This window comes from Culicoides brevitarsis, chromosome 2 (genome assembly GCF_036172545.1).
Source record: "Culicoides brevitarsis isolate CSIRO-B50_1 chromosome 2, AGI_CSIRO_Cbre_v1, whole genome shotgun sequence".
NCBI classification, from domain to species: domain Eukaryota; kingdom Metazoa; phylum Arthropoda; class Insecta; order Diptera; family Ceratopogonidae; genus Culicoides; species Culicoides brevitarsis.
In genome coordinates, this window is record NC_087086.1 from 32,898,356 (window position 1) to 32,923,621 (window position 25,266).

General features: G+C 30.9%; 5 protein-coding genes across 6 annotated transcripts; 1 reads left to right on the forward strand and 4 right to left on the reverse strand.

The window, feature by feature from the left end:
• Positions 1-1,368: 1,368 nt before the first annotated feature.
• Positions 1,369-3,871, reverse strand: LOC134828982 (4-pyridoxate dehydrogenase-like). Its single transcript, XM_063841974.1, has 3 exons — positions 3,835-3,871; positions 3,107-3,209; positions 1,369-3,043 (listed from the first exon to the last, which is right to left on the reverse strand). The coding sequence occupies exons 1-3, from the start codon at positions 3,869-3,871 to the stop codon at positions 1,369-1,371; spliced, it is 1,815 nt and encodes a 604-aa protein (XP_063698044.1).
• A 1,147-nt stretch (positions 3,872-5,018) lies between these two features.
• Positions 5,019-9,404, reverse strand: LOC134828606 (FAS-associated factor 1). Of its 2 annotated transcripts, XM_063841587.1 has the most exons (10): positions 9,264-9,404; positions 8,999-9,067; positions 8,738-8,942; positions 8,554-8,676; positions 8,080-8,416; positions 7,453-8,017; positions 7,103-7,394; positions 5,989-6,383; positions 5,492-5,569; positions 5,019-5,434 (listed from the first exon to the last, which is right to left on the reverse strand). In XM_063841587.1, the coding sequence occupies exons 1-10, from the start codon at positions 9,300-9,302 to the stop codon at positions 5,354-5,356; spliced, it is 2,184 nt and encodes a 727-aa protein (XP_063697657.1). In that variant the 5' UTR covers positions 9,303-9,404; the 3' UTR covers positions 5,019-5,353. The 2 variants fall into 2 exon arrangements, with proteins under 2 accessions (XP_063697657.1, XP_063697658.1); XM_063841588.1 differs by lacking the exon at positions 8,554-8,676.
• Positions 9,405-20,024: 10,620 nt separating this feature from the next.
• Positions 20,025-20,924, reverse strand: LOC134828983 (uncharacterized). The gene is made up of 3 exons (XM_063841976.1): positions 20,903-20,924; positions 20,725-20,835; positions 20,025-20,665 (listed from the first exon to the last, which is right to left on the reverse strand). Exons 1-3 carry the CDS (start codon positions 20,922-20,924, stop codon positions 20,025-20,027), a joined length of 774 nt encoding a protein of 257 aa, XP_063698046.1.
• Positions 20,925-21,720: 796 nt separating this feature from the next.
• On the reverse strand, positions 21,721-23,383 carry LOC134831924 (peptidyl-prolyl cis-trans isomerase sig-7). Its single transcript, XM_063845764.1, has one exon. It carries the CDS (start codon positions 23,312-23,314, stop codon positions 21,785-21,787), a length of 1,530 nt encoding a protein of 509 aa, XP_063701834.1. The 5' UTR covers positions 23,315-23,383; the 3' UTR covers positions 21,721-21,784.
• Positions 23,384-23,471: 88 nt separating this feature from the next.
• On the forward strand, positions 23,472-24,994 carry LOC134831927 (methyltransferase-like protein 25B). The gene is made up of 2 exons (XM_063845766.1): positions 23,472-23,597; positions 23,652-24,994. Exons 1-2 carry the CDS (start codon positions 23,511-23,513, stop codon positions 24,942-24,944), a joined length of 1,380 nt encoding a protein of 459 aa, XP_063701836.1. The 5' UTR covers positions 23,472-23,510; the 3' UTR covers positions 24,945-24,994.
• The last annotated feature ends 272 nt before the right edge of the window (positions 24,995-25,266 follow it).

Genomic DNA, 25,266 nt, shown 5'->3' on the forward strand with positions numbered 1-25,266 from the left:
TTAAATTGCAACTCAAACATAAAAATAAAGTAAAAAAAATATTATTATTAATAAATTTACAAGCAAAAAGAAATGAAGAAAAAAAAATGTGAAAAATTAGCTAAAATTGAATAAAAATGATAATTTAAAAAATTATTATAATAATAATATTAAAACAAAAATGTGAAAAATTAGCTAAAATTGAATAAAAATGATAATTTAAAAAATTATTATAATAATAATATTAAAACATTATTAAAATAATAAAAATTTAAAGAAAAAAAAGATTTTTCTTTTATTTTAGAAGACCCGTGAATCCTTGAATTTTTCTCCGTTGTCTTAAAAGAGATACAACCTTCGAGTGATTTTTTCTTGAGTGATCGAAAATTGCAAGAAGAAGAAGAAAATTGCGTTTGATTGAACTGTCATCTCTAATTTATCATTTTTAATCATTTTTTAACTCAAAACTGCAAAAAAATTGAAACTGAAAAAAAAATTTTTCTTTGACATAGTTTTGATTTGAAAACTAAATCAAGAGCAAAAAAACTGTGTCAAAAACTGTGTCAAAGCAATTTTTGTCAAATCTTGCTCCAAATGGATAAAAACTTGTCAAAGGGCTCTAATTTATCATTTTTAATCATTTTTTAACTCAAAACTGCAAAAAATTGAAACTGAAAAAAAAATTTTTCTTTGACATAGTTTTGATTTGAAAACTAAATCAAGAGCAAAACTATATCAAGAACTGTGTCAAAGCAATTTTTGTCAAATCTTGCTCCAAATGGATAAAAACTTGTCAAAGGGCTCTAATTTATCATTTTTAATCATTTTACAACTCAAAACTGCCAAAAAATTGAAACTGAAAAAAAAAATTTTCTTTGACATAGTTTTGATTTGAAAACTAAATCAAGAACAAAAAAACTGTGTCAAAAACTGTGTCAAAGCCATTTTTGTCAAATCTTGCTCCAAATGGATAAAAATTTATTAGGGGGCTCTAATTTATCATTTTTAATCATTTTACAACTCAAAACTGCCAAAAAATTGAAACTGAAAAAAAAATTTTTCTTTGACATAGTTTTGATTTGAAAACTAAATCAAGAGCAAAAAAACTGTGTCAAAAACTGTGTCAAAGCAATTTTTGTCAAATCTTGCTCCGAATGGATAAAAATTTGTCAGAGGGCTCTAATTTACCATTTTTAATCATTTTATAACTCAAAACTGCCTCAAAAATTATTTAAGGAATTTTCAAAAATATATTTTTGGGACAAAAAATTAAAAAAAAAAAATTGGAGCAGCCTATTACTAAAAAAATAAATTTTTATCAATATTTTTAAAATTTTATTTTTTTAAATTTTTCAACAATTTTTTTTAACAAATCAAATTTTTAGATCTTTACAGTCCATGATCAGCTCTAATCTTCGTGGCAGCTTTCTCCGCAATCATCATCGTTGCTGCTGCGGTATGTCCCGAAATCGAATATCTAATAACAGATCCATCGGCAACTCGCAAATTCGAGAATCCCTTGACCTTGAGATCTTGCGTAACTACTGTCGTTGGATCGCCCGTTGCTGGTCCCATGCGACACGTGCCAACCATGTGATACATCGACGTAGCCAAATATTTGAACGCGCATTTCCAGTACTCATCAGAATCGGGCACCTCAGCATTGCATTCGGCAATATTGAGATGATACAATTGCGGCGCGAACTTTTTCATGGCATTCGAGTTGAAAATACTTTGAGCATGTCGAATGCAACCCAAAAGAATTTCCGCGTCATTCGGATGTGACAACATATTTGGATGGATTTTGGGTGCACTGAAGGGATTGTTGTCACGAATTGTCATGTATCCAACGGATTCGGGATGCAGAACCATGCAAGCGGTCGACATCGTGTCATTCGTCATGGAATTCAAGAGACCAAAGATTTCCGAGAAGTAAGGATCGGAGATTCGGTGATTTTTTCGTTGATAAAGACCGCCATCCGTGGCATATGAAGCGGCAGTGAACATCATTTCGTAATCGGGAACGCCCGTGGGTTGCTCCGAGTTATGTACACGACCAAATCCAACGAGTTCGATGCCATTGGGCATGGAATTTGCAGTGCCTCCGGAGATAAGCCAACCCAAAGTGTTGAGAACGGACCCGATAAAGTCGATATCTTTGCCCGTGGTGTTCGTGGTATAAGTTGGGGCGAGAATACTAACGTGATCGCTCATGTATTGACCGACAGGCAAGTCAGCAACGAGGGGAATTGAGTGTGTGGCGAGTGTCGCAGCAGGTCCAATACCGCTCAACATCAAAATTTGGGGGGAATTTATGACGCCGGCACAGACGATGACTTCTTTCACCGCTGGGGCACGATACAAAATGCCTCCTTTTTGGAAAAGAACCTCCGTAGCTCTCATTGTGGCGACATTTGTGACAATTTTCGTGACATGCGACTCATAAGTGATATTAAAGTTCGAACGAGAAGCCGCTCTTTCGGTAATATATTCAATTCCGGCATTTTCGCGCTTTCCTCTGTCCGTGGTTGCCTGCAAATGCGAAATGGCATGTCCCAAATTGACGTTCAAGGCATTGTAATCTACATGTGTCATGCCAAGGGATTGGGCTCCAGCAAGAAAAGCTGTTCCCAGCTCCGTGCGGAAACGTGGAAATTCAGTCATCATGGGACCCGAAGTACCATGAGCTGATCCAGTAATCACTCCGCCGCTTCCTCCGGCAGAACTGTATTGCTCGTGTTTCTTGAAATTGTCCAAAATTGAGGTATAGGTCCAGTCAGTCAAGCCATCAGCAACATATTTATCGAAATCAGCCTTCAAACCGCGCACGTGCATCATGGCGTTAATTTGTGTCGAGCCGCCGAGACCTTTTCCGCGGGGATATGCACATTTTTGGTCTTGCATAGCGAGACAGGTATTTGGCTCAACTTCATTTGTGTATGGGAACAAGTAGGTATTGTCGTCTTGGAGCATCACAGAAGCCAATGGGATGTCGGATAGGGCTTTTTTGGTGCTGACGCCAGCTTCGATTAAGAGAACTTTTTGCGATGTTACCTCGGATAAACTGAAAAAAAAAAGAAAATTTATTAAAAATTAAAAAATTTTTTTAAAAGAAGTAAAAATTTACCGAGAAGCGATGATGCTTCCAGCAGCTCCTGCTCCGACAACGACAAAGTCCCATGATGCACCGGTTGGATGGAGATAATTTGTTGGAGTTTGAGCATTGATGCCTAAAAATATAAAATAAAAAAATGTTAAATATTAAACTTTTTTAAATTTAAAATAATAATAAATAAATAATTTAAAAAAATTAAATAAATAAGTGAAAAATAATTTTTAATTTAAATAAATAATTTTTAAATAAATTTTAATAAAATTAAGAAATTTAAAAAAAATTAATTTAATTATTTTTATAATTCAATTTTATAAAAAAAAATCCAAAATCAACTTCAGAATCATAATATTCTAAATTTTTTTGAAAAAAAAATTTAAGGTAATTTATATTTAAAAACAAAAAAAAAATACAGTCGAAAAACAAAAATCTATTTTTTTATTTCAATTGAACAAAAATATTTCAAATATATTCTAAAATATTTTTTTAAATTTTTATGTGATTTGAAGTCAGAAATTTTCATAAATAATTTTTATTTATTTATTTTATAGAGAAATAAAAAATTTCTCTTGAAATAAATATTTAAAAAATTAAAAAAAATTATTTAAAAAAAATATTTATTAATTAAGCTTTAAATTAATTAAAATTTAAAAATAAATTTTAATAAAATTTTAAATTAATTATATTAAAATATTTAAATATAAAAAATATTTTAATATAATTTTTATTAAAAAAAAACTTACCAACAACCAACAGCGCTAATAAGCCACAAAATTTCATTTTATTTTATTTTTTTTTATCACTTTTCACTTTTTAATATTTTTTCACTTAATTCACTTCAATTCAGTTTTACTGTAAAGTTTAGAGGCTTGGCCCCAACTGATATCTCACATCTAAAATCTTCTATTTTATATCATTATTTTTGATGTTTTTAGCCTTTTAGACAAACACAAAAAAGCTGTGTAATTGCTAATATTTTTTTTTATCTTTATTGCCATTTTTAGACGTTGCTAAGACGGAAAAGCTCTCGAATACCAGCTAATACCCGCTGTTTAAACATGTCAAAAAATGTCAAATAAATTTTTTTGATAAAAGTAAAAAATATTTAATTTTCAAACAGCTGAATAAAGAAATGAAAATAGAAGAAAAAAAAATAACATGAAGCATTATTTCCTACATCGTAATTTTTTTTTTTTTTTTTGATGAATTTTTTTATCATATCAAGGTTTTTAATGCATGTTTTGACTGTCAAATTATGATAATTGTATGTTTTAAGTTCATTGACCTGAACTGAGATAAAATAAAAAAAAATTATTTTTAATTTTTATATAAAATTTTTAAAATAAATGTTAATTTTTAAAATTAGAATTTAAAAAAAATAAATATTTTTTGAATTTTTTTTCAAATTTAAGATTTTCAAACATTTTTTTAAGATTAAACTTACAAAATTTTTCACGAAATAAATAATAAAAAAAATTCATTACAAAAAAATTGAAATTAAAAAATTAAAATCTTTAAGTGGTCACAATTTTAAGATGAAAAATTGTAAAAAAATTAATTTTGTGACTTTTTAAGAATAAAATTTTTGAAATTTTGATAAAAAAAAATTTTTTAATAAAAAAAAAATTAAAAAAAAATATATATTTAAATTTTACAATAAAAAAATTATTTATTAAAGTAAAATTTTGATTACAAAATAAATTATTTTTAGAAATTTTTTAAAATTTTCCATAAAATTTTGACCTTGTCGAACAAACCCAAGTATAAACTTTTTGACTTTCAGGAAAAACCAATATTTTTCACTCGAAAATAATCTAAAAACGTTTCGACAATTGTGTAAACACGCCTAAAATGAAATCAAATAAAAAACATTCTAAAACACTTTTTTTCACTAAAAAATTCTTTAATATTTTATTTTTTTTTGCTGACAATTTTTTTGTGATAATTATAATTATTCATTAATATTATTACATTTTAATTTCATATATTTTAGTTAAATTATGCATTAAATCAATCTCTTTAATTTCTAGTCCTTCACGCAAAGTTTTTAAGCCCCTTTTTCTCTGTTTATTTAGTTTTTTTTCCTGTTGAGAGACAAAAATGAAAGAAAAAAGAATCCTGTCCTACGAAAAAGTTGAAAAGCTGTACATATGTCTTGATAATGTGAAGTTTTAAAGCAATTTTGATAGAAAGAGGGCTTCTTGTTGAAGATATAGTACGATAGAAGTGTTAAAGTTAAGAGTTGTGGTCTTCCGCAATGAATCATCGTTCTTCCAAGATGCAAGTTTCTTGCGGATAAAGTTTGAGCTCCTTCAGGCTTTTCGTGACATCCATTCCGGTGAGCTAAAAAAAATTAATTTTAGAGTTTTTAAGGGAAAAAATTAAATTTGATGTAATTACTTCACGCTTTGGAAAAGTGCAAATAAGTTTGTATTCGTCAACTGGAAATCCTTTGGAGGTAACGTAATTCAAAAGTGTCTGAAAACAAAAATTAAATAAATTAATTATATTAATTTAAGAAATTATTTATTTTATTGAAAATTTAAACAAGTTAAAATTAATTTATTAATCAAAAAAAAAAAAAATAAATAAATAAATTAATTCTCTAAAACATTCGAAAAAAAATATTTTTTCTTAAATAAAATTTAAAATAATATTTTAAAACTTTTTCATTTTAAAATTAATTTAATTAAATTTAAATTAAAATAGATAATTTAAAAAAAAAAATTTTTAAAGCTCAAATTCTTTTAAAAAAAAATTAATAAAAAAATTTTAAAAAATTTTTAATTAATTTCTTTTAAAGAAATTAATAATTTTTCTTAAAGAATTAATTTCAATTTTTAAATTATTAATTTAAATAAATAAAATTAAATTTATTTAAAAAATTTAAAACTCACCTGTAACGTATCTGTCGCCAAGAAGCGCCTCTCAATCATGCCATCTGTCGTGCGGATGCGAATTTTCGTGATTTCCGGTCCGGAAAGTTGTTCAGGCTCTGGCGGCAATGCACGTTCCGCTTCTTGTCGCACCGACTCCTTTCTGGCAAGTATTTCTGCGCGTTCAGATTCGAGGCGCGAACGTTCCGTCGCCATCATAAGTTCTTTTTGCTTGCGTGCCTCTTCCTTGGCACGATCTGCTGAGAGGGATTCTTGATATGCTTCGTCTTGTTCCATCTTGACGCGTTCCCGTTCAAGGCGTTCGTCCTCTTCGCGAATTTCGATGCGCATTTGTTCGGCATAACTTTCACGTGCTTCGATTAGGGAGCTGTAGAGGTCGTCGAGACCAATGTTTCCTATGGAAAAGTAGAAAAAATTGTATTAAAAATGTTTTTTGGGAGATTTTTCGAAATTTTTGTAATTTTTCTTAAATTTTAATCGAATTATTGAATTTCTTTCGTGGTTTTCTTTGAATTTCTTAAGAATTTTTTACAATTTCAGAAAATTTTCTTAAAATTTATATGAGATTTTCTCGAGTTTCCGTGATTTTTCATAAATTTTTCCGAATTTTTTAATTTATTTTCGATTTTTTTTTTGTTTTCTTCATATTTTTCCGAATTTTTTTTTCGAATTTGTTTAAAATTTTTAAAATTATTTTTAATTTTTTTTTAAATTTTTCTAAATTTGTTATTTTTTTCGAAAGTTTTATGATTTTTTAGCATTATTCTTTTAATTTTTTAGAAACTCTTCAAAATTGTTTAAAAATTTACCAAAAAATTCAAAAGTTTTTTTCAATATTTCGAAACTCACTAAATTTTGATGATTTTTTCTGTACCTCTGATGAACATTTTGAATAACTTTTGAAAAATTTTTTCAAATTTGTTTAAAATTTCCAAAAATTTCTTCGATTTTTCATTTTTTAAACTCTAATGAAAATTTTTTAAAAATTTTACAAAATTTTCTTCAAAAGATTTTAAAATTTTCCATAATTTCTGGATTATTTCGATGATTTTTAAGAAAATTTCTCGATTTTTTAGATTTTTAATTACTTTTTGAGGTAAAAAACGAATCTTACCATGTATCACAGAGAAAATTTCGCACTGGCTTCTGTTTTTCGCAACTAACAATATCGTTGGCATATGTTCTGTGGGAATGCTACGGACCGTACTTGCCGCCGCCTGGTTTACACAAATCGAAATCGATGTGAGGAATAAGTTTTTGTTATGTTCATTTGTCAAATCCCATCCGTACACGACAAAATTATCGAGGAACATCGTAACGATGGATTCGTGTCCCAAAAGTTGCCCGCAAAAGACATTCGTAAGTACGCTTCCGTCGTGATGTAAGTAAATTGCGAGTAATTTGCGCTAAAAAAATTTTTTAATGAAATTTTAGTTAAAAAAAAATGAATTTCTCAAGTCTTACCTCTCTCGCAGATTTTTGACAGGCCTCTTTAACAGCTTCCTCGAGACTTCCTTGGAAGAAAACTGGATGCTGGATCCCGTAACGCTCCTCATAGTTCTGTATAAATTCCATACAGCCCACAGTTTCATCGTCAACTTTATCAGGAATCAAATTTTTCAAGCGATTCCGACTACTTGTCACTGTATCCGTGAAAATGTCGTCGTCAAAGCCCTCGGCATCCTCAAATTCCTCACTTTCCGAGTCAATTTCCACGACATTTCCGCCCGTGGTGTTGTGAGAGCTTCCGGATTCGTTTCTCACGTCACGCGTCGACTCGAGTGTAAAGTTATGTTCGATGCCGATGCCCGTGTCAGCGAGTATCATTGAGTTTGAGACACCATTTGGCCAGCCAATCCACTTTTGGTGACGCACTTGGATATCTGTGACGGTATAAACGTCTGTTTTGACCGCCAAAATTGTTTGGTTCCCGTGAAATTTGAGTTGTTTAAGCTCGCCCGTGGCTTTAATTGTGATGTTGAGCGTGTAGATTTGGTTTTCGGGACGTGTTCCGTTGTTCAAGCCATTACTAAAATACGAAAAATTAAAAAAATTAACATTTTTCAACATTTAAACACAAAAAACTCTTACCTCATATCACTTAAAAACCCTTCGCCAGACAAATCTGTCAAAATAACATCAGTTTGCTTCTCCAAATGAAGTGTTTTTAACACGGTATTCGATTTTTGGGCATTGCGTTGCACGTTATCTGCCCATCCCTTCAACGCTTGACGGCAAACTTGAACTCCGGTTGCGGTTTGCACTTCATTTTTGAGATCTGCGATCGTGCGAGTGTTGGAAATGGGAATTTTATAGACTCTCCCGTTGAAGTGAACGTTAAAAGTGATTTCCTGCGTTTCCTGATCCTCCAAATTTTTCGTCTCGCCGTTGCCGAAGGACGTTGAAGTGCCTCGCGAGGTAGATGGACCTATAAATTTTCAAAAAAAATTAGTGAAAAATTGTTAAAAAATTCGAAAAAAGGGACAAAAACGACAAAAAGCGGATGTGATGGGAACAAAAAAGCGAAAAATAACGAAAAACATTCTAAACTAGGATTGAGAGTACCTCCAGCTGCCAGAGACTCAAAGAGCGTTCCTACTGAAGACGCATTGTTGCTTGCTGACGCTGGACTAAAATCGAAGAAATTTCCGTACTCGTAATTCGTCGAATACGGTTCAAATGCGAAATCTTCGCAAAATCCAAAAAAATTAATTTTTCACACAAAAAATTGAAAAATTTTTTTTTTTACCTGCACCAAATGCACTAAAAGCGGATGCTGCATTGTTAAACAACGTCGCTGGATTTGTCGGGTGTCTGTAGGGCGAGGATGGAGCTGTGATCAAAACGTCGCCCGCTCCGGAATTTCCGCTCTGTTCGAGATCCATGGGTATCGGTGCGGGCATCTGAGGCGGCGGAGGAACATCTTGTGAGCCCAATACGTTATTAACAGCCGTCTAAAAAAAAATTTTTTTTAAAAATGATTTCAAAATTTCTCGAAAAAATGACTCACCAATAAATCCCAATCATTTTCCTCCAAGTGATAAATGGCCACAGCGACGTCGTCGATAGCTGTGATGCTCTGAAAAAGAAAAACCAACAAAAAAAATTACAAACTCTGTCAAGACAAGCACGCTTTGTACGCGGAAAAAAAAAGAAAATCTCTTGTGACGACACGGAAACAAAGGAAATTACGACTCATGAAATTCCAAACAAGCGAAAGAAAGAAGAAAAAAAGTACGAGACCACGCGCAAGAAACGCGCTGCAACTCACTTACCTGAAAATTCGCCAAAATCTCTTCGCGATTTTCCGACATTTTCACGTCAAGTTTTTGTCGCCGTAAACTTTCTCGAATCGATGCAAATTTGCGATTTTGTCTGTCGTTCTGCAAGATTCTGGATCCAACAAATTAATTTCGATTGAAATGACATTTCGAGTTTCGGAATTCGCGAGGCTCGTGACGACTTTCAGATGAAATCCATAGTGACGCGAGTGACGAAAATGAGACGTACAGCGTATAAATCGTGCAGTCTGTGTAAAAAAACTGCCATTTTGAACATGAACAGATGTTTTGTTTAAATGAAAATTTTTTTTTTTTGAAATTTTTTTCATTTTTCATCAATTTCCTCTTTAATTATTGTAATATTTTTGTTCCGAAACCTTCTAATAGTTAAACTTAAAATATTAAAAAAAATCAACAGAGATTTTTGAAGCCAAACTTGAGATATTTCGTTACAAAGTTTGTATGGATCTCGAATTTCAATTTCAGAAATTAAAATTCTCAATTTCATGAAGTTCATTAACTTTTCAAATTCAAACACTTTTTTAAAAAAAATGAGATCTCAAATTGTAATTTTAAAAAAAATCACAAACCTTAAATAAAAGAAAGTCCTAAATCAAGTCGCTGTAAAATTAATGAAGACAAGAACAAAAAAAAATAAAAAAGCATGAAAATGAATACTAGTTTTAGTGAAAATTTAACTTTTTTAATTTTATTCTTGAATTTCGCTAATATTTTTAAAAAGTTTTATTTTTACAAACTTCAATAGTTTCTAAAACATTTTATTGATTTTTGGAATGTTTTTTTTTTTGAATTTATCATTTTTAATAATTTTATAACTCAAAACTGCCAAAAAAATTGAAACTGAAAAAAAAAATTTTCTTTGACATAGTTTTGATTTGAAAACTAAATCAAGAGCAAAACTGTGTCAAAAACTATGTCAAAAACTGTGTCACAGCAATTTTTGTCAAATCTTGCTCCAAATGGATAAAAATTTGTCAGAGGGCTCTAATTTATCATTTTTAATCATTTTACAACTCAAAACTGCCAAAAAATTGAAACTGAAAAAAAATTTTTTCTTTGACATAGTTTTGATTTGAAAACTAAATCAAGAGCAAAACTGTGTCAAAAACTATGTCAAAAACTGTGTCAAAGCTATTTTTGTCAAATCTGTAAATTAGAGCCCTCTGACAAATTTTTATCCATTTGGAACATTTTGGAATTTTTGCCAAATGGATAAAAATTTGTCAGAGGGCTCTAATTTATCATTTTTAATCATTTTACAACTCAAAACTGCCAAAAAATTGAAACTGAAAAAAAAAATTTTCTTTGACATAGTTTTGATTTGAAAACTAAATCAAGAGCAAAACTGTGTCAAAAACTATGTCAAAGCTATTTTTGTCAAATCTTGCTCCAAATGGATAAAAATTTGTCAGAGGGCTCTAATTTATCATTTTTAATCATTTTACAACTCAAAACTGCCAAAAAATTGAAACTGAAAAAAAAAATTTTCTTTGACATAGTTTTGATTTGAAAACTAAATCAAGAGCAAAACTGTGTCAAAAACTATGTCAAAGCTATTTTTGTCAAATCTTGCTCCAAATGGATAAACATTTGTCAGAGGGCTCTAATTTATCATTTTTAATCATTTTACAACTCAAAACTGCCAAAAAATTGAAACTGAAAAAAAAATTTTTCTTTGACATAGTTTTGATTTGAAAACTAAATCAAGAGCAAAACTGTGTCAAAAACTATGTCAAAAACTGTGTCAAAGCTATTTTTGTCAAATCTTGCTCCAAATGGATAAAAATTTGTCAGAGGGCTCTAATTTATCATTTTTAATCATTTTACAACTCAAAACTGCAAAAAAATTGAAACTGAAAAAAAAAAATTCTTTGACATAGTTATGATTTGAAAACTAAATCAAGAGCAAAAAAACTGTGTCAAAAACTGTGTCAAAGCAATTTTTGTCAAATCTTGCTTCAAATGGATAAAAATTTGTCAGAGGGCTCTAATTTATCATTTTTAATTATTTTATAACTCAAAACTGCAAAAAAATTGAAACTGAAAAAAAAAAATTCTTTGACATAGTTATGATTTGAAAACTAAATCAAGAGCAAAAAAACTGTGTCAAAAACTGTGTCAAAGCAATTTTTGTCAAATCTTGCTTCAAATGGATAAAAATTTGTCAGAGGGCTCTAATTTATCATTTTTAATTATTTTACAACTCAAAACTGCCAAAATATTGAAACTGAAAAAAATTTTTTTCTTTGACATAGTTTTGATTTGAAAACTAAATCAAGAGCAAAACTAAATCAAAAACTGTGTCAAAGCCATTTTTGTCAAATCTTGCTCCAAATGGATAAAAATTTTGTCAGAGGGCTCTAATTTATCATTTTTAATCATTTTATAACTCAAAACTGCAAAAAAATTGAAACTGAAAAAAAAAAATTCTTTGACATAGTTATGATTTGAAAACTAAATCAAGAGCAAAAAAACTGTGTCAAAAACTGTGTCAAAGCAATTTTTGTCAAATCTTGCTTCAAATGGATAAAAATTTGTCAGAGGGCTCTAATTTATCATTTTTAATTATTTTATAACTCAAAACTGCAAAAAATTGAAACTGAAAAAAAAAAATTTCTTTGACATAGTTTTGTTTTAAAAACTAAATCAAGAGCAAAAAAACTGTGTCAAAAACTGTGTCAAAGCAATTTTTGTCAAATCTTGCTTCAAATGGATAAAAATTTGTCAGAGGGCTCTAATTTATCATTTTTAATTATTTTATAACTCAAAACTGCAAAAAAATTGAAACTGAAAAAAAAAAAATTCTTTGACATAGTTATGATTTGAAAACTAAATCAAGAGCAAAAAAACTGTGTCAAAAACTGTGTCAAAGCAATTTTTGTCAAATCTTGCTTCAAATGGATAAAAATTTGTCAGAGGGCTCTAATTTATCATTTTTAATTATTTTATAACTCAAAACTGCAAAAAAATTGAAACTGAAAAAAAAAAAATTCTTTGACATAGTTATGATTTGAAAACTAAATCAAGAGCAAAAAAACTGTGTCAAAAACTGTGTCAAAGCAATTTTTGTCAAATCTTGCTTCAAATGGATAAAAATTTGTCAGAGGGCTCTAATTTATCATTTTTAATTATTTTATAACTCAAAACTGCAAAAAAATTGAAACTGAAAAAAAAAAAATTCTTTGACATAGTTATGATTTGAAAACTAAATCAAGAGCAAAAAAACTGTGTCAAAAACTGTGTCAAAGCAATTTTTGTCAAATCTTGCTTCAAATGGATAAAAATTTGTCAGAGGGCTCTAATTTATCATTTTTAATCATTTTATAACTCAAAACTGCAAAAAAATTGAAACTGAAAAAAATTTTTTTCTTTGACATAGTTTTGTTTTGAAAACTAAATCAAGAGCAAAAAAACTATGTCAAAAACTGTGTCAAAGCAATTTTTGTCAAATCTTGCTCTAAATGGATAAATATTTGTCAGAGGGCTCTAATTTATCATTTTTAATCATTTTATAACTCAAAACTGCAAAAAAATTGAAACTGAAAAAACTTTTTTCCTTTGACATAGTTTTGATTTTAAAGGTTTTTCGTTTTTCAGCCATAACTTCCCAAAGGATTACAGTAGATTCAAAAGTAAGGGCTTGTTGGAAAGGTCTTGGCAAGAGCTACAAATCATGGAAGAAAATTTTTTGACTTTTCTCGGAAAATGTCGGAAAATTTTTGAAAAATAGTTTTCACGGTAAGGGGTAAGGGGGGATACTCGGAGTGTCCAGTGGTGTCCATATACTCAAAAGAAAGGTCTTTTTACGTACTATAAGATGGCATATTTAGATTTTCAAAATTTGGAGGTCCCTCGAACAATTTTTTCCAAATTTCTATGATTTTTAGGCCATTTTTCACCAAAAATTGAGTTTTCCGGCTATATCTTAGAAAATATTCGTTTGAGAGCATATGTTTCATAGAGAAAAGTAATGTACACGAGACAACTAACATTTTAGGAGAAAAAAAAAATTTCAAAATTTTCCCCCCCAAAAATTTTCGAAAAATTTTTGAAATTTTTTTTTCACCCATATGATTTGTCGTCTCGTGTACATTACTTTTCTCCACAAAACATAAAAAATTGTTCGAGCAATTTTTGTCAAATCTTGCTTAAATGGATAAAAATATTGTCAGAGGGCCTAATTTATAAAAAATTTTCATGTCTTTTAGGCTCAAGGATTTTTAGGCCATTTTTCACCAAAAATTGTTTTCCGGCTATGGAAAATATTCGTTTGAAATTTTTTTAGGAGAAAAAAAAAATTTCAAAATTTTCCCCCCCAAAAATTTTCGAAAAATTTTTGAAATTTTTTTTTCAATTTATCATTTTTAATCATTTTATAACTCAAAAACTGTAAAAATGGCCTAAAAATTGTTCGAGGGACCTCCAAATTTTGAAAATCTAAATATGCAGTCTTATAGTACGTAAAAAGATCTTTCTTTTGAGTATCCGAGTATCGTCAAAAAATTTTCTTCCATGATTTGTAGCTCTTGCCAAGACCTTTCCAACAAGCCCTTACTTTTGAATCTACTGTAATCCTTTGGGAAGTTATGGCTGAAAAACGAAAAACCTTTATTTCCCCCCCACGCCCGATAGGGGGGGAAATCTGAAAATCCAAAAACGCAAAAGTTCTTATTTTTTATAGGTCTTTCATCCCCCAATGTTTCATTGAAATCGGAAGACATGATTTCTGGACTCGGTCGTTTCAATATGGAATTCGTCACATAGTTTTGATTTGAAAACTAAATCAAGAGCAAAAAAACTGTGTCAAAAACTGTGTCAAAGCAATTTTTGTCAAATCTTGCTCCAAATGGATAAAAATTTGTCAGAGGGCTCCAATTTATCATTTTTAATCATTTTATAACTCAAAACTGCCAAAAAATTGAAACTGAAAAAAATTTTTTCCTTTGACATAGTTTTGATTTGAAAACTAAATCAAGAGCAAAAAAACTGTGTCAAAAACTGTGTCAAAGCAATTTTTGTCAAATCTTGCTTCAAATGGATAAAAATTTGTCAGAGGGCTCTAATTTATCATTTTTAATCATTTTATAACTCAAAACTGCAAAAAAATTGAAACTGAAAAAATTTTTTTCCTTTGACATAGTTTTGATTTGAAAACTAAATCAAGAGCAAAAAAACTGTGTCAAAAACTGTGTCAAAGCAATTTTTGTCAAATCTTGCTTCAAATTAAAAATTTGTCAGAGGGCTCTAATTTATCATTTTTAATCATTTTATAACTCAAAACTGCAAAAAAATTGAAACTGAAAAAATTTTTTTCCTTTGACATAGTTTTGATTTGAAAACTAAATCAAGAAGCTTCAAATGGATAAAAATTTGTCAGAGGGCTCTAATTTATCATTTTTAATTATTTTACAACTCAAAACTGCCAAAATATTGAAACTGAAAAAAAAATTTTTCTTTGACATAGTTTTGATTTGAAAACCAAATCAAGAGCAAAACTAAATCAAAAACTGTGTCAAAAACAATGTCAAAGCTATTTTTGTCAAATCTTGCTCCAAATGGATAAAAATTTGTCAGAGGGCTCTAATTTATCATTTTTAATCATTTTATAACTCAAAACTGCAAAAAAATTGAAACTGAAAAAATTTTTTTCCTTTGACATAGTTTTGATTTGAAAACTAAATCAAGAGCAAAAAAACTGTGTCAAAAACTGTGTCAAAGCAATTTTTGTCAAATCTTGCTTCAAATGGATAAAAATTTGTCAGAGGGCTCTAATTTATCATTTTTAATCATTTTATAACTGAAAACTGCAAAAAAATTGAAACTGAAAAAATTTTTTTCCTACAAAAAAGAAAAAGAAAACTACATCAAGAGCAAAACTAAACCAAAAACTGTGTCAAAGCAATTTTTGTCAAATCTTGCTCCAAATGGATAAAAATTTGTCACAGGGCTCTAATTTATCATTTTTAATCATTTTATAACTCAAAACTGTACATTGTACATATTGTAATTTGTATTAAATTTGGAGACTCAAAAAAAATTAAACTGTATCTATGAATAAAATCATTTTAATTTATTTATCTTTTTAAACTTCTATGGTAAGGGTAGACCAACTTTCAAATAACTAAAATTATTAGAATTCATAAATAACTAGAATTCATTCAAAAGTTCATATAACTTTTTCACGGATATTTTGCAATAAGATTTTGAATAGCTTTAGAGAATCCCGTTAGAGACAAGTGAAAGTATGTTACGCCTGTATTGCAACCTGTTAAAGTAGTTCCATGATTCAATCCATAGACTCTTTCGTATTTCTTATCAAACAATCCCCCACCTATCACGGTATCATCACAATATGTGTTCTTCGTTTCAGTGGTGCAAATTGTATCGGTATATCCTTTAGCTTTTGCCGGATCTGTAATAGCAACGCATTTGTCGCTGGATCTAACTTTTGTTGCGTACTGTACGAGACCCAAGTTCTCTGTTGTCTTTTGGTAGCCAACGATTTGCATAGACATTCCTTCTGTTGCTTTGGTCGGTGCAATTGAACATTTTTTATATGTTCCATCTCTAAGTAATGGATCCACTGCTTGGTTTAGTTTAAGCAAAGCCATATCGTTCTGTACAAGAGTCGATGCGTCTTTTGAACCGCCAATATATTTCTCGTTCACGATTATTTTATCCACTTGTACGGTTTTTGAGCTGCTAATAATTTGACCATTTATTTCGCAGGCTGTTACGGTAGCAGAACTCGCCACTTTTGCTCCATTGGTTACACATTGAGCTGCAGTAACGACGTGTCGCGGACCAACCACTGCAAAATTTATTTTTCTTTACAACAGCTGAGACGAATTTTCAGACAGAAAAAATCTTACTGACTCCGGTGCATTCTTTTGTAGATTTTACCAAAACAACGCATGCTACTTTGATAGTTGAAGTAGCAGAAGTAATAGGTGTTCCGTAAGGAGGACCTTGAGCTCGTACCAACGCGGGAATAATCCAAAAAATGGCAAGGAATAACTTCATTCTGATCCGTCGCTGAATGATTTACTGTCGCGACAAATTTGTGTCAGCTGCTTTATATACGGTTTTAGTGTCATGTAACTTGAAATGTTTGAGCATTTTTGAGCGTTCGAGACGTTTTGCGAGGTATAACATTTTTTTACAAGTTTTTTTTTCACATAAACGTGATTAATACAACAAATACACATTTTTAAAATTCTTTTTTTTTATGAATAAAATTAAGGATGTTACATATCAACTTTAACTTTAAAAAAAATCAAATTTTCGAAAAAAAAAGAATTTCGAATTTTTTTGTCGAATTTCGAAAGAAAAAAGTTCAAAAGAATTTTTTTTCAAAATATCCAAATTTATGCAGGGTCACAAAAAAGTATTTGACTTTTTTTTACTAAAAAATTTTAATTACTTACTTTTATTATATTTATATTACTAAGGCGAATAAATTTAATATTTTCATTTTTTGTCCCATGAGGATTTTTACGAGGGGGGGGGGAAATAAAAAAATAAATATTTTTGAATTTTTTATTTTTAATTTTTAACGTTTTTAGACGTTAAACGATGATTCTAAACATTTATATAATTCTAGATAATATAATTTTAAAATTTAAACTTAAAAGTAAAGAAAAATCAAACAAAATCTCCACAAAATAAAATTTTTTGAAAAAAGTAAATTTGGTCACGTGACTTTCAAAAATTTTTTTTCAATATTTCAAAAGAAAATTTCTTAATTAAGCGAATTTCTTTGGTTTTTTGTATAATTTTTCCATAACCATTACTTTTTAATGATTTTTTAATATAAAAATTCCAAAAAGTGTCAAAAATATTTGTATTTTATATTTAATTTTTATTTTTCCCTCTGAATTTTTTCGACAAAATCGGAGGGGGGGGTGACGAAAAATGGATATATTAAATTTATTCGCCTAATATTGAATCTTTCTTCTTTAAAAATATTGTCAAAAAAAATTTTTTACTTAAATACATTGAGATCAATTTTAAATTATCGAAACTCAATGTACAACAATTAAAAAATTGATAATGATCAAAAATTGTTTAAATTTTGTTATTTTGAGTGAAAAAGTATTTCAAACCAACAAATTTTTTTTATCTTCCTTATTCTGAAAAAAAAAAATTTCGGAAAAAAAGTTCAAAATAAATTTGGAGCAGACTAAAAGCAAAAGATTGATTTTCGACGAATCAGTCTCAAAAAAAATTCAAATAAAACGTTCAGTTTTTTTAAGTTCAGTAGTTCAAAGTTTATCATTTAACAATAATATTGAAATTTGCATTTTTAAAAGGTTTTTTAATTTTTTTTTTTTGTTTGTTTTTTATTTATTTGGACAAATTTATCATTAATATTTATAATTGAATATGAATTTTTCTTTAAAAAATACTTTTTATGAAGTTTTTTTTAACTTTTTAGGTTCTAACTAATTCAAAGATACCAAAATGGCGTATTAATTTTGATGAAATTGCCATATCGAACGACGTGCATTCAAGGTTATTATTTCGTCTGAAGGGCTACCCACGAGGCGAGTCCGGGCAACGACAGTGCATAATATGTGACGCCTGCATTGCAGACAATATAAGTCGTGCCAATATTAATTCCGTAGACAACAGTTCTTTTGGTATCAAACATTCCGCCGCCTATTACGGAATCTGCACAAAATGTGTTTTTTGTATCACTTGTACACAATGTATCAACATATCCATCTCTTTTCTGAGGATCTGTAAGAGATTTGCACACGGCATTGGTTCTTATTTTTGTTGAGTATTCTACGAGACCCAAAGTCTTTGCTGCCGCATTTACAATTTGATTGCCAATTATCAACACTGAGGTGCCTTCTGCTACTTTGGTCGGTGAAATTTTGCATTGTTTAAATGTTCCATCTGTAAATAATGGGTCCACTTCTACGTTCAACTTAAGACAGGCAATATCGTATTTAATACGTTTCGAAATGTCCTTAGCACCTCCTTGGTACTTGAAATGCACGGTTATTTTGTCAACTTTTACGGTTTTTGAATTAGAAGTGATTTGTCCATTTGCATCGACGGATGTTACAGTGGCAGATGCTGCTACTTTGGCACCTTCTGTTACACATTGAGCTGGAGTTACGACGTGTCGAGGACTAATCACTGTGAATTTTTTTCTGTTTTTATATAAAAACTTCAAATTTTTTAGATACAGAAAACTTACTGACTCCGCTGCATTCTTTTGTAGATCTAACTAACTTGACTAACTTCATTTTTATCCGTATTTGAATGTTTAACTGTCGCGATAAATTTATTTCATCTGCTTCATAACTTTAAATGTTTGGGCATTTTTGTGCGTTTGAGCCGTTTTACGATGCATAATATTTCGTTACATTTTTTTTTTTCTTTACATAAACGTGATTAATAGAAGAAACTTGCATTTTTTACCTTTTTTAATGAATGAATAGAATTCAGGATGTTACACACATTAATTCGACTTTTTTGTTCGAAAATTAAAACAAATTTTATTAAGTTCGAATTTCGAAATATAGTCGTTCAAATAGATTGCAAAGAAAAGTTTTAATTTTGAATGAAAAATTAAATCAATGAATATAAATAAAAATTTAGCTTAACTTGTTGACAAAAAAAACTTTTGTTGGTTCTAGTTTAATTGTAGCATAAAATTCTGTTCAAAGCTTAATTTTTTTATCCTAAAAAAACAAAAACATTTGGACAAAAGAAAATAACAAAACAGATATTTTTTAAAAATTTATTTAATTTTATTTGGACAGTTTCATTAATTACACATGATTTTTGTTATAGAAAAAAATATTTTTTAAAAGTATTTTTGTTAACGAAACTCTCAAAATATGCCTTATTTCATTTTAGATAACTTTAAGTCAAACTTTTTCCAGATTGCAAATCCCATTGTCTCGAACAAACTACTCACGAAACAGTGTTTTTCATGAAGGGATAAATTTCTTCAACATCATTTCAGAACTAAAACGCATCAACAGCAACAAAACGCAAATACAGACAATGGGACACTGATCTGAGGAATGAATTTGATTTTAATTTGAATTTGAGTATGAATTTAAGTTAATTTTAAAATTTTATGACCTCTATTATAAAACTAAAATAAGTATTAATTTCATCGATAACAGTAATAGCTGAAGGGTTAATTTTACTACACTCAGAAAAATTTAATGGTAATCTACCATGATTAAATGGCCCAGCATTAAAAACCGCCTTTCTAAGTGTTTATTCATAGTAGCCCAGCTATTATCAATGCTGAGGGACCATTCACTATCAGCTGCCCAACATACTAGTAGTGCTAGTCCAACATAGATTAAGGGCTGGAGCAACTACTAATCATGGTACACCAGCTACATGCATACAATGCTGATCTACCATTAGTAAGGGGTAAGCCAACTCTTATTAATGGTACATCAGCATTAATAGTAGCTGACACAAGCACATTTAATGGAAAATAGCCATTACTGAAAAAATTGACGAGGCAGTTGGGGAGGTCCTTATTTTGAAGAAAAAAAATTTTGAAGAGATATTTTGAAGAAGTTCATGTTCTGAGCTCAAATTATAGTTCAAAAATTGATTTTTTCAATGTCCGAATATTTTCTTACTGAATTTCAAAAAATTTGCATTAGCATTAACTAACAACATTTCAAGTAATGGTAAATCTCCACTACGCATTCTGGGTGTAAGAGAAAAAATGAATAAATAAAATTTTTAAGGATAAGCTTTTATTTGCCTGTCAATCCACGCAGCGAATCCCGGCAAATTCAGTCCAAAATATGTGGTGCCTGAATTACAGAGAATATAAGTCGTTCCAAGATTAATTCCATAAACAACGCTTTTTTGGGTATCAAACATTCCGCCGCCTATTACGGAATCCGGACAATATAGGTTTTTTGTTTCACTAGTGCATAATGTATCGCAATATCCATTTTTTTTTCCAGGATCTGTAATAGATTTGCAAATGTTGCTAGTTCTTATTTTTGTTGAGTACTCTACGAGACCCAAAGTCTTTGCTGCCGCATTTACAATTTGATTGCCAATTATCAACACTGAGGTGCCGTCTTCCGCTTTGGTCGGTGAAATTTTACATTTTTTGAATGTTCCATCTGTAAATAATGGATTCACTTCTGTGTTCAACTTTAGGAAGGCAATATCGTTTTTAATTTTTATCGAAGCTTCCTTAGCACCTCCTGCATAACTATCATGCACGACTATTTTGTCTACTTTTACGGTTTTTGAATTAGAAGTGATTTGTCCATTAGCATCGACGGATGTTACAGTGGCAGATGCTGCTACTTTGGCACCTTGGCTTACACATTGAGCTGCAGTTACGACGTGTCGAGGACCAACCACTGTCAAATTACTTAAATTTTTTACAAAAACTTCAAATTTTCAGATACAGAAAACTTACTGACTCCGCTGCATTCTTTTGTAGATTTAACTAGAACGAGGCATCCTAACTTCGCAACTTCAGTACTATCAGTAATAGGTGTTCCATAAGGAGGATCTTGAGCTTGAGCAACTATAGCAGGAATAATCCAAAAAATTATTAGGAATAACTTCATTTTGATCCGTCTCTGAAGTTTTACTGTCGCGATAAATGTATTTCATCTGCTTTATATACGATTTTAGCGACATGTAACTTCAAATGTTTGAGCATTTTTGTGCGTTCGAGACGTTTTTTGATATGTATGTTTTGTTTTAATTTTTTTTTTTTTTGGTAAAAACGTGATTGATAGAACAAGCATTCATTGTAGCTTATTTTTTTTATGAATGAATAGAATGATGTTATGAACTTTCGTGCATTTTAATCATATTGTTCTTGAATGAAATTGTCTTGAATTTCGAAAAATGCAATATTAACCTTTTCGCTGACGACACGCTTATATGAGTTGTAGCAAACGATGTGAATAAAATTTATTCAAAAAATGCTAAATGTCTCGAAATCGAAAGCGCTTATCATGGGGAGCGACCAATATGCAAGTGACAACATCACAATAGTAAATCAAGTAAAGTATTTGGGCATAATTATCGACGAAAAATTGAACTTTAAGAGCACTACAAGTCTAGTTTTAAAGATAATAGCGAAAGAGCATCATTTGGACCTCATTTGGACTATTGCAGTTAAATTCTTTTGGGCAACCCCACAGAAATAAATGAGCTACAATGTGGACAAAATCGTGCGCTTAGAATCATCACAAACTCTCCATTTCTTACTACTTCTCGTGTTATCAATGCAACGTACTGAGTGTCAAACAACGAGTAAATTTAGTATTTACAATGTGTTACTGACTATTTACAAAATAAGGAATGGCTTGTTACTACAATATGAATTTTTAAGTTGGGCAAATATGGCGAGAAAAATCCAAAAAGTCGCGGTAAAAATTTTTCTTCTTCTTCGGTTTTTTTATAATTTTTTGTTTTTATTCTATTTTATTTTAAAATAGAATTTATATCAAATTTCTTCACAACTATCGTCTGTGACTTCGTTTTTGTTCTCGACCCGATTCCGAACTTGAACTCATTGAAGAACTTGATCTCCGTTTAGACTTTTTTGACTTCTTTTTCTTGTGTTTTTCGCCTCTTGTGTCTTCTTTCCTTCGTTTTTCCTCTCTTGATCGACTTCTCCGTCTTTTTTCTTCACGTGAGCGGCTTCTTCGTCTCTTTTCATCACGTGAACGACTTCGAGAACGTCTTTTTACACGTTTTTCCTCTACCGAACGACTTCTCGAGTGGTTTCTTCTGCGCTTATCATCTCGCGAACGACTAACTGATCGTTTTCGGTCTCTGCGATCGTCTCGCGAACGACTTCTGCGTTCACGACGCTCACGAAAACTTCGATCTCTTTGATTTCTGTCTTCATAATTACGATTTCTGTAATCGTTTCTTCGATTGTCACGTCTTTCTGGGCTTTTTCTGTACCGATTTCGTTCACGTGAGCGACTTCTGTCTCTTTTTTCGAAGGATTTTTGATTTTTTGGTCCTTTTTTCGGCTCGTCTTCCTTTATTGTCCAGCGTCCTTTGCCTTTCCATTGAATTTTTGACACACTTTGGGAGAAATCCACGTGAATTCGACGATCGTCGATAAGAACATTGTCCATTTTGAAATATGCTTCTTCGCAGCTTTTCTTGTCTTCGAATTCTATGAAGGCATATTGAAGGGAATCGCCTGTTACGCGATCTCTGATGACTTCAGCATTCACAATTTTGCCGAAACGCGAAAAAATGATCGTTAAATCGTCGTCTGTGGTAACAGGGTTCAATTTGCAGACAAAAAGGACATTTTCGGGCGGTGCCATATCCGCATCCGGCAAATCTCCGACAATTTCGAGGATTGTAGCGCGTGCTTTTGCCTCCTTTTCAGCAATCATCTCATTAATTTCTTGTTCCGTTTTGCCTTCGGTGTCGTCAATCTCTTCATCGGCTGCAATTCGTCCTCCCGCTAGTCTCGCAGGTGTTGGCGAAGGGCTTCTCGATGGCTCTCGAAAGCCTCGGGGATCGTTAAAGGGATCATCGAGTACGACGGTGTGCGTTATGCGGATATCTTTGTACGGGCGCCCATTAGAATCGCAAATAGCTTCATTTAGTTTCGCCAAAACTTCATGTCCTTCCGTTACTTCGCCGATAACGCAGTGAATGCCGTCGAGCGAGAGCAAATCTGCGCCCAGAGTGAAGAAAAATTGCGATCCGATGAGTCCTTCGCCGGCACCAACCATTGAAAGTAAGCCAGGTTCGGTGTGACGAATCTTTGGCACCGTTTCAGCTTCGAAATATCTTTTGTGAACGCCTTCGAGGACGCCAAAAATGGATTCTCCGCCATCTCCTTTGCCTGTTGGGTCGCCTGTTTGTGCTATAAACTGCTCTTGAATCGTGTGGAATAAATTGTAGTTGTAGTATTTCAAGCGGCAGAGCTTTAAGAAGTTCAAACAGGCCCGTGGGCGCTCTTTCAGGAACAAATCGACGGTAATATCACCGATTGTTGTCTCAATTACCACCGACATTGCTTTTTACGTTAATTTTTAACTAAAATCACTCAAAAATGCTTGAAAACTTGAGCTCAGAACATTTTCCCGGAACAATTTAAACGTAAACAAACGTTAAACGTCAAAACTGACATTTGAAAATGTTGTTTGTTTTTAAGACTGCTGCACTGCAATTCCATATTTTAGACTGTTTTCGATAATTTATGACTGAAAAATGGATGAACTTTGCATCCGACATAAGCTGGAAACGCTATTGAAGGTTTATGACATCTTCAAGTGGATCGTCGATGCCTATGTTTTGGTAAAAAATCATTAATTTCGTGAAAAATTTCATTAAAACTTACCTTTTTTGTAGGATTTTTTGGTTTGTGATTACTGGAATTGCCTTCCTTCGTCATTCAAAGCCTTAGAAGATGTCTCGTTGTACGAGGATTTAGTTTCAACCCTCCTTTCCCCCGTGAAAATTGATAGAAAATGCATTTTACCACTCTCGCTGCTGGCTGTGAAGAAGCTCGACGAAGCCTTTTGTCTTTCCAGAGCTCCGTGTGACCCAAAATCCTCCTCTGATGACAAAAAATGCTTGAATGAAAAGATAAAAACGGAGTTGGAGAAGAGAATTAAGCCGAAAAAGTTGCATGAAATACAAAAAATGGTTAAAATCTGTGATGAAAGCTTACCTGTGAGAACAATTATTGACTTTGGCTCCGGCTTAGGACATTTATCGCGACATTTGCAGTACAAATTGGGAATTGACATGACTTGCATAGAGCAAAATTGCGCTTTAACAGCTGAAGCACGCAAAATTGACGAGAATCTTGAACGAAAATTCCGGAAAAATGTTCAAAAAGATCCGCCAGCGAGAATTTTTCACATGGAAAAGTGCTTAAAAAACGAAAATGACTTTCAAGATGTTCTCATGACAATCAAAAATAATTTTAATCCTTTGCCAAAACTTGAATTAGGTCTTATTGGGCTTCATCCGTGTGGAGATCTTGCCGTTTTGCTGTTAAAATCCTTCTTGCAATCGAAAGAAGTGAAATTTTTGAACATTGTTGGTTGTTGCTACATGAAACTCACAACAGAAGCAACATATCTCATGGAAGGCAGAGCACCCAAAAGCTACTTCAGTTATCCTTTGAGCCAATTTTTAACAAATTTAGGCAGAAATCGATACAACTTGAGTTATGAAGCCCTTGAATCAGCAACTCACGCCAAGGAAAAGTACCTCAACGATATCAAAAAACCACAAAAAACTGAATTTTTTAAAATAAATTCATATCGAGCGACAATTGAAACGCTCATTGTGAAATATTTCCCCGAAAAACGTCATTCTGGGTTGAAAAACGTGCGCTATGAAGAAAATTTAACGTTTAAAGAGTATTGCAAGAAGGCTTTAAGTGGCTCAGATATTAAAATTCCTCAAGAAGACGTTGAATCAGAAGAAATTTCGAAATATTTGAAGGAATGGAAGAGAGTTGTAATTTTCTATCTCTTGCGACTTGTCCTTTCACCGTTCATTGAAAGCATTTTGTTGTACGATAGAATGCTTTTTTTAATGGAAAATGGATGCAAATGCGAATTGAGGCCTGTTTTTGATCCCCTAATATCGCCACGATGTCATGTAATGAGTGCAATAAAAAATTTTTGACCTGACTGATGAAAGCAACGAATTTATCAACGACTTTCATGTGAATTTTGTTGAGAAATAAAATTTAAAAAATGTTGAAAATTTAAAAAATTTTTAAACATCAAATTTTGTAAATTTTTTATAACACAGAATTAATTTTTTTTAAATTCGAGCGAATTTTTCGACACATTAAGTTTTATTTTTCGAAATTCAGGCTTTAAATAATATTTTTCGAAAATTTGAATTCGAATTTTTTGTTTTTCGAAGTTATTAAACATCTTTGAAAATGTAATTTTTTGAAATATAATTTTTTTGTTTTGAAAACTTTAATTTTCGAAATTCA

Coding starts and splice junctions, on each gene's coding strand:
- LOC134828983 (XM_063841976.1), bottom strand. CDS start 20,924: ATGAAATACATTTATCGCGACA. Junction 20,836..20,902: donor GAAATACATTTATCGCGACA/GTAAAACTTCAG, acceptor TTCCTGCTATAG/TTGCTCAAGCTCAAGATCCT. Junction 20,666..20,724: donor AAAAGAATGCAGCGGAGTCA/GTAAGTTTTCTG, acceptor GTAATTTGACAG/TGGTTGGTCCTCGACACGTC.
- LOC134828606 (XM_063841587.1), bottom strand. CDS start 9,302: ATGTCGGAAAATCGCGAAGAGATTTTGGCGAATTTTCAG. Junction 8,018..8,079: donor GGGTTTTTAAGTGATATGAG/GTAAGAGTTTTT, acceptor TTCGTATTTTAG/TAATGGCTTGAACAACGGAA. Junction 6,384..7,102: donor AATTTTCTCTGTGATACATG/GTAAGATTCGTT, acceptor ACTTTTCCATAG/GAAACATTGGTCTCGACGAC.
- LOC134831927 (XM_063845766.1), top strand. CDS start 23,511: ATGGATGAACTTTGCATCCGACATAAGCTGGAAACGCTATTGAAGGTT. Junction 23,598..23,651: donor TCGTCGATGCCTATGTTTTG/GTAAAAAATCAT, acceptor CCTTTTTTGTAG/GATTTTTTGGTTTGTGATTA.
- LOC134831924 (XM_063845764.1), bottom strand. CDS start 23,314: ATGTCGGTGGTAATTGAGACAACAATCGGTGATATTACCGTCGATTTG.
- LOC134828982 (XM_063841974.1), bottom strand. CDS start 3,871: ATGAAATTTTGTGGCTTATTAGCGCTGTTGGTTGTTG. Junction 3,210..3,834: donor ATTAGCGCTGTTGGTTGTTG/GTAAGTTTTTTT, acceptor TTATATTTTTAG/GCATCAATGCTCAAACTCCA. Junction 3,044..3,106: donor GGAAGCATCATCGCTTCTCG/GTAAATTTTTAC, acceptor TTTTTTTTTCAG/TTTATCCGAGGTAACATCGC.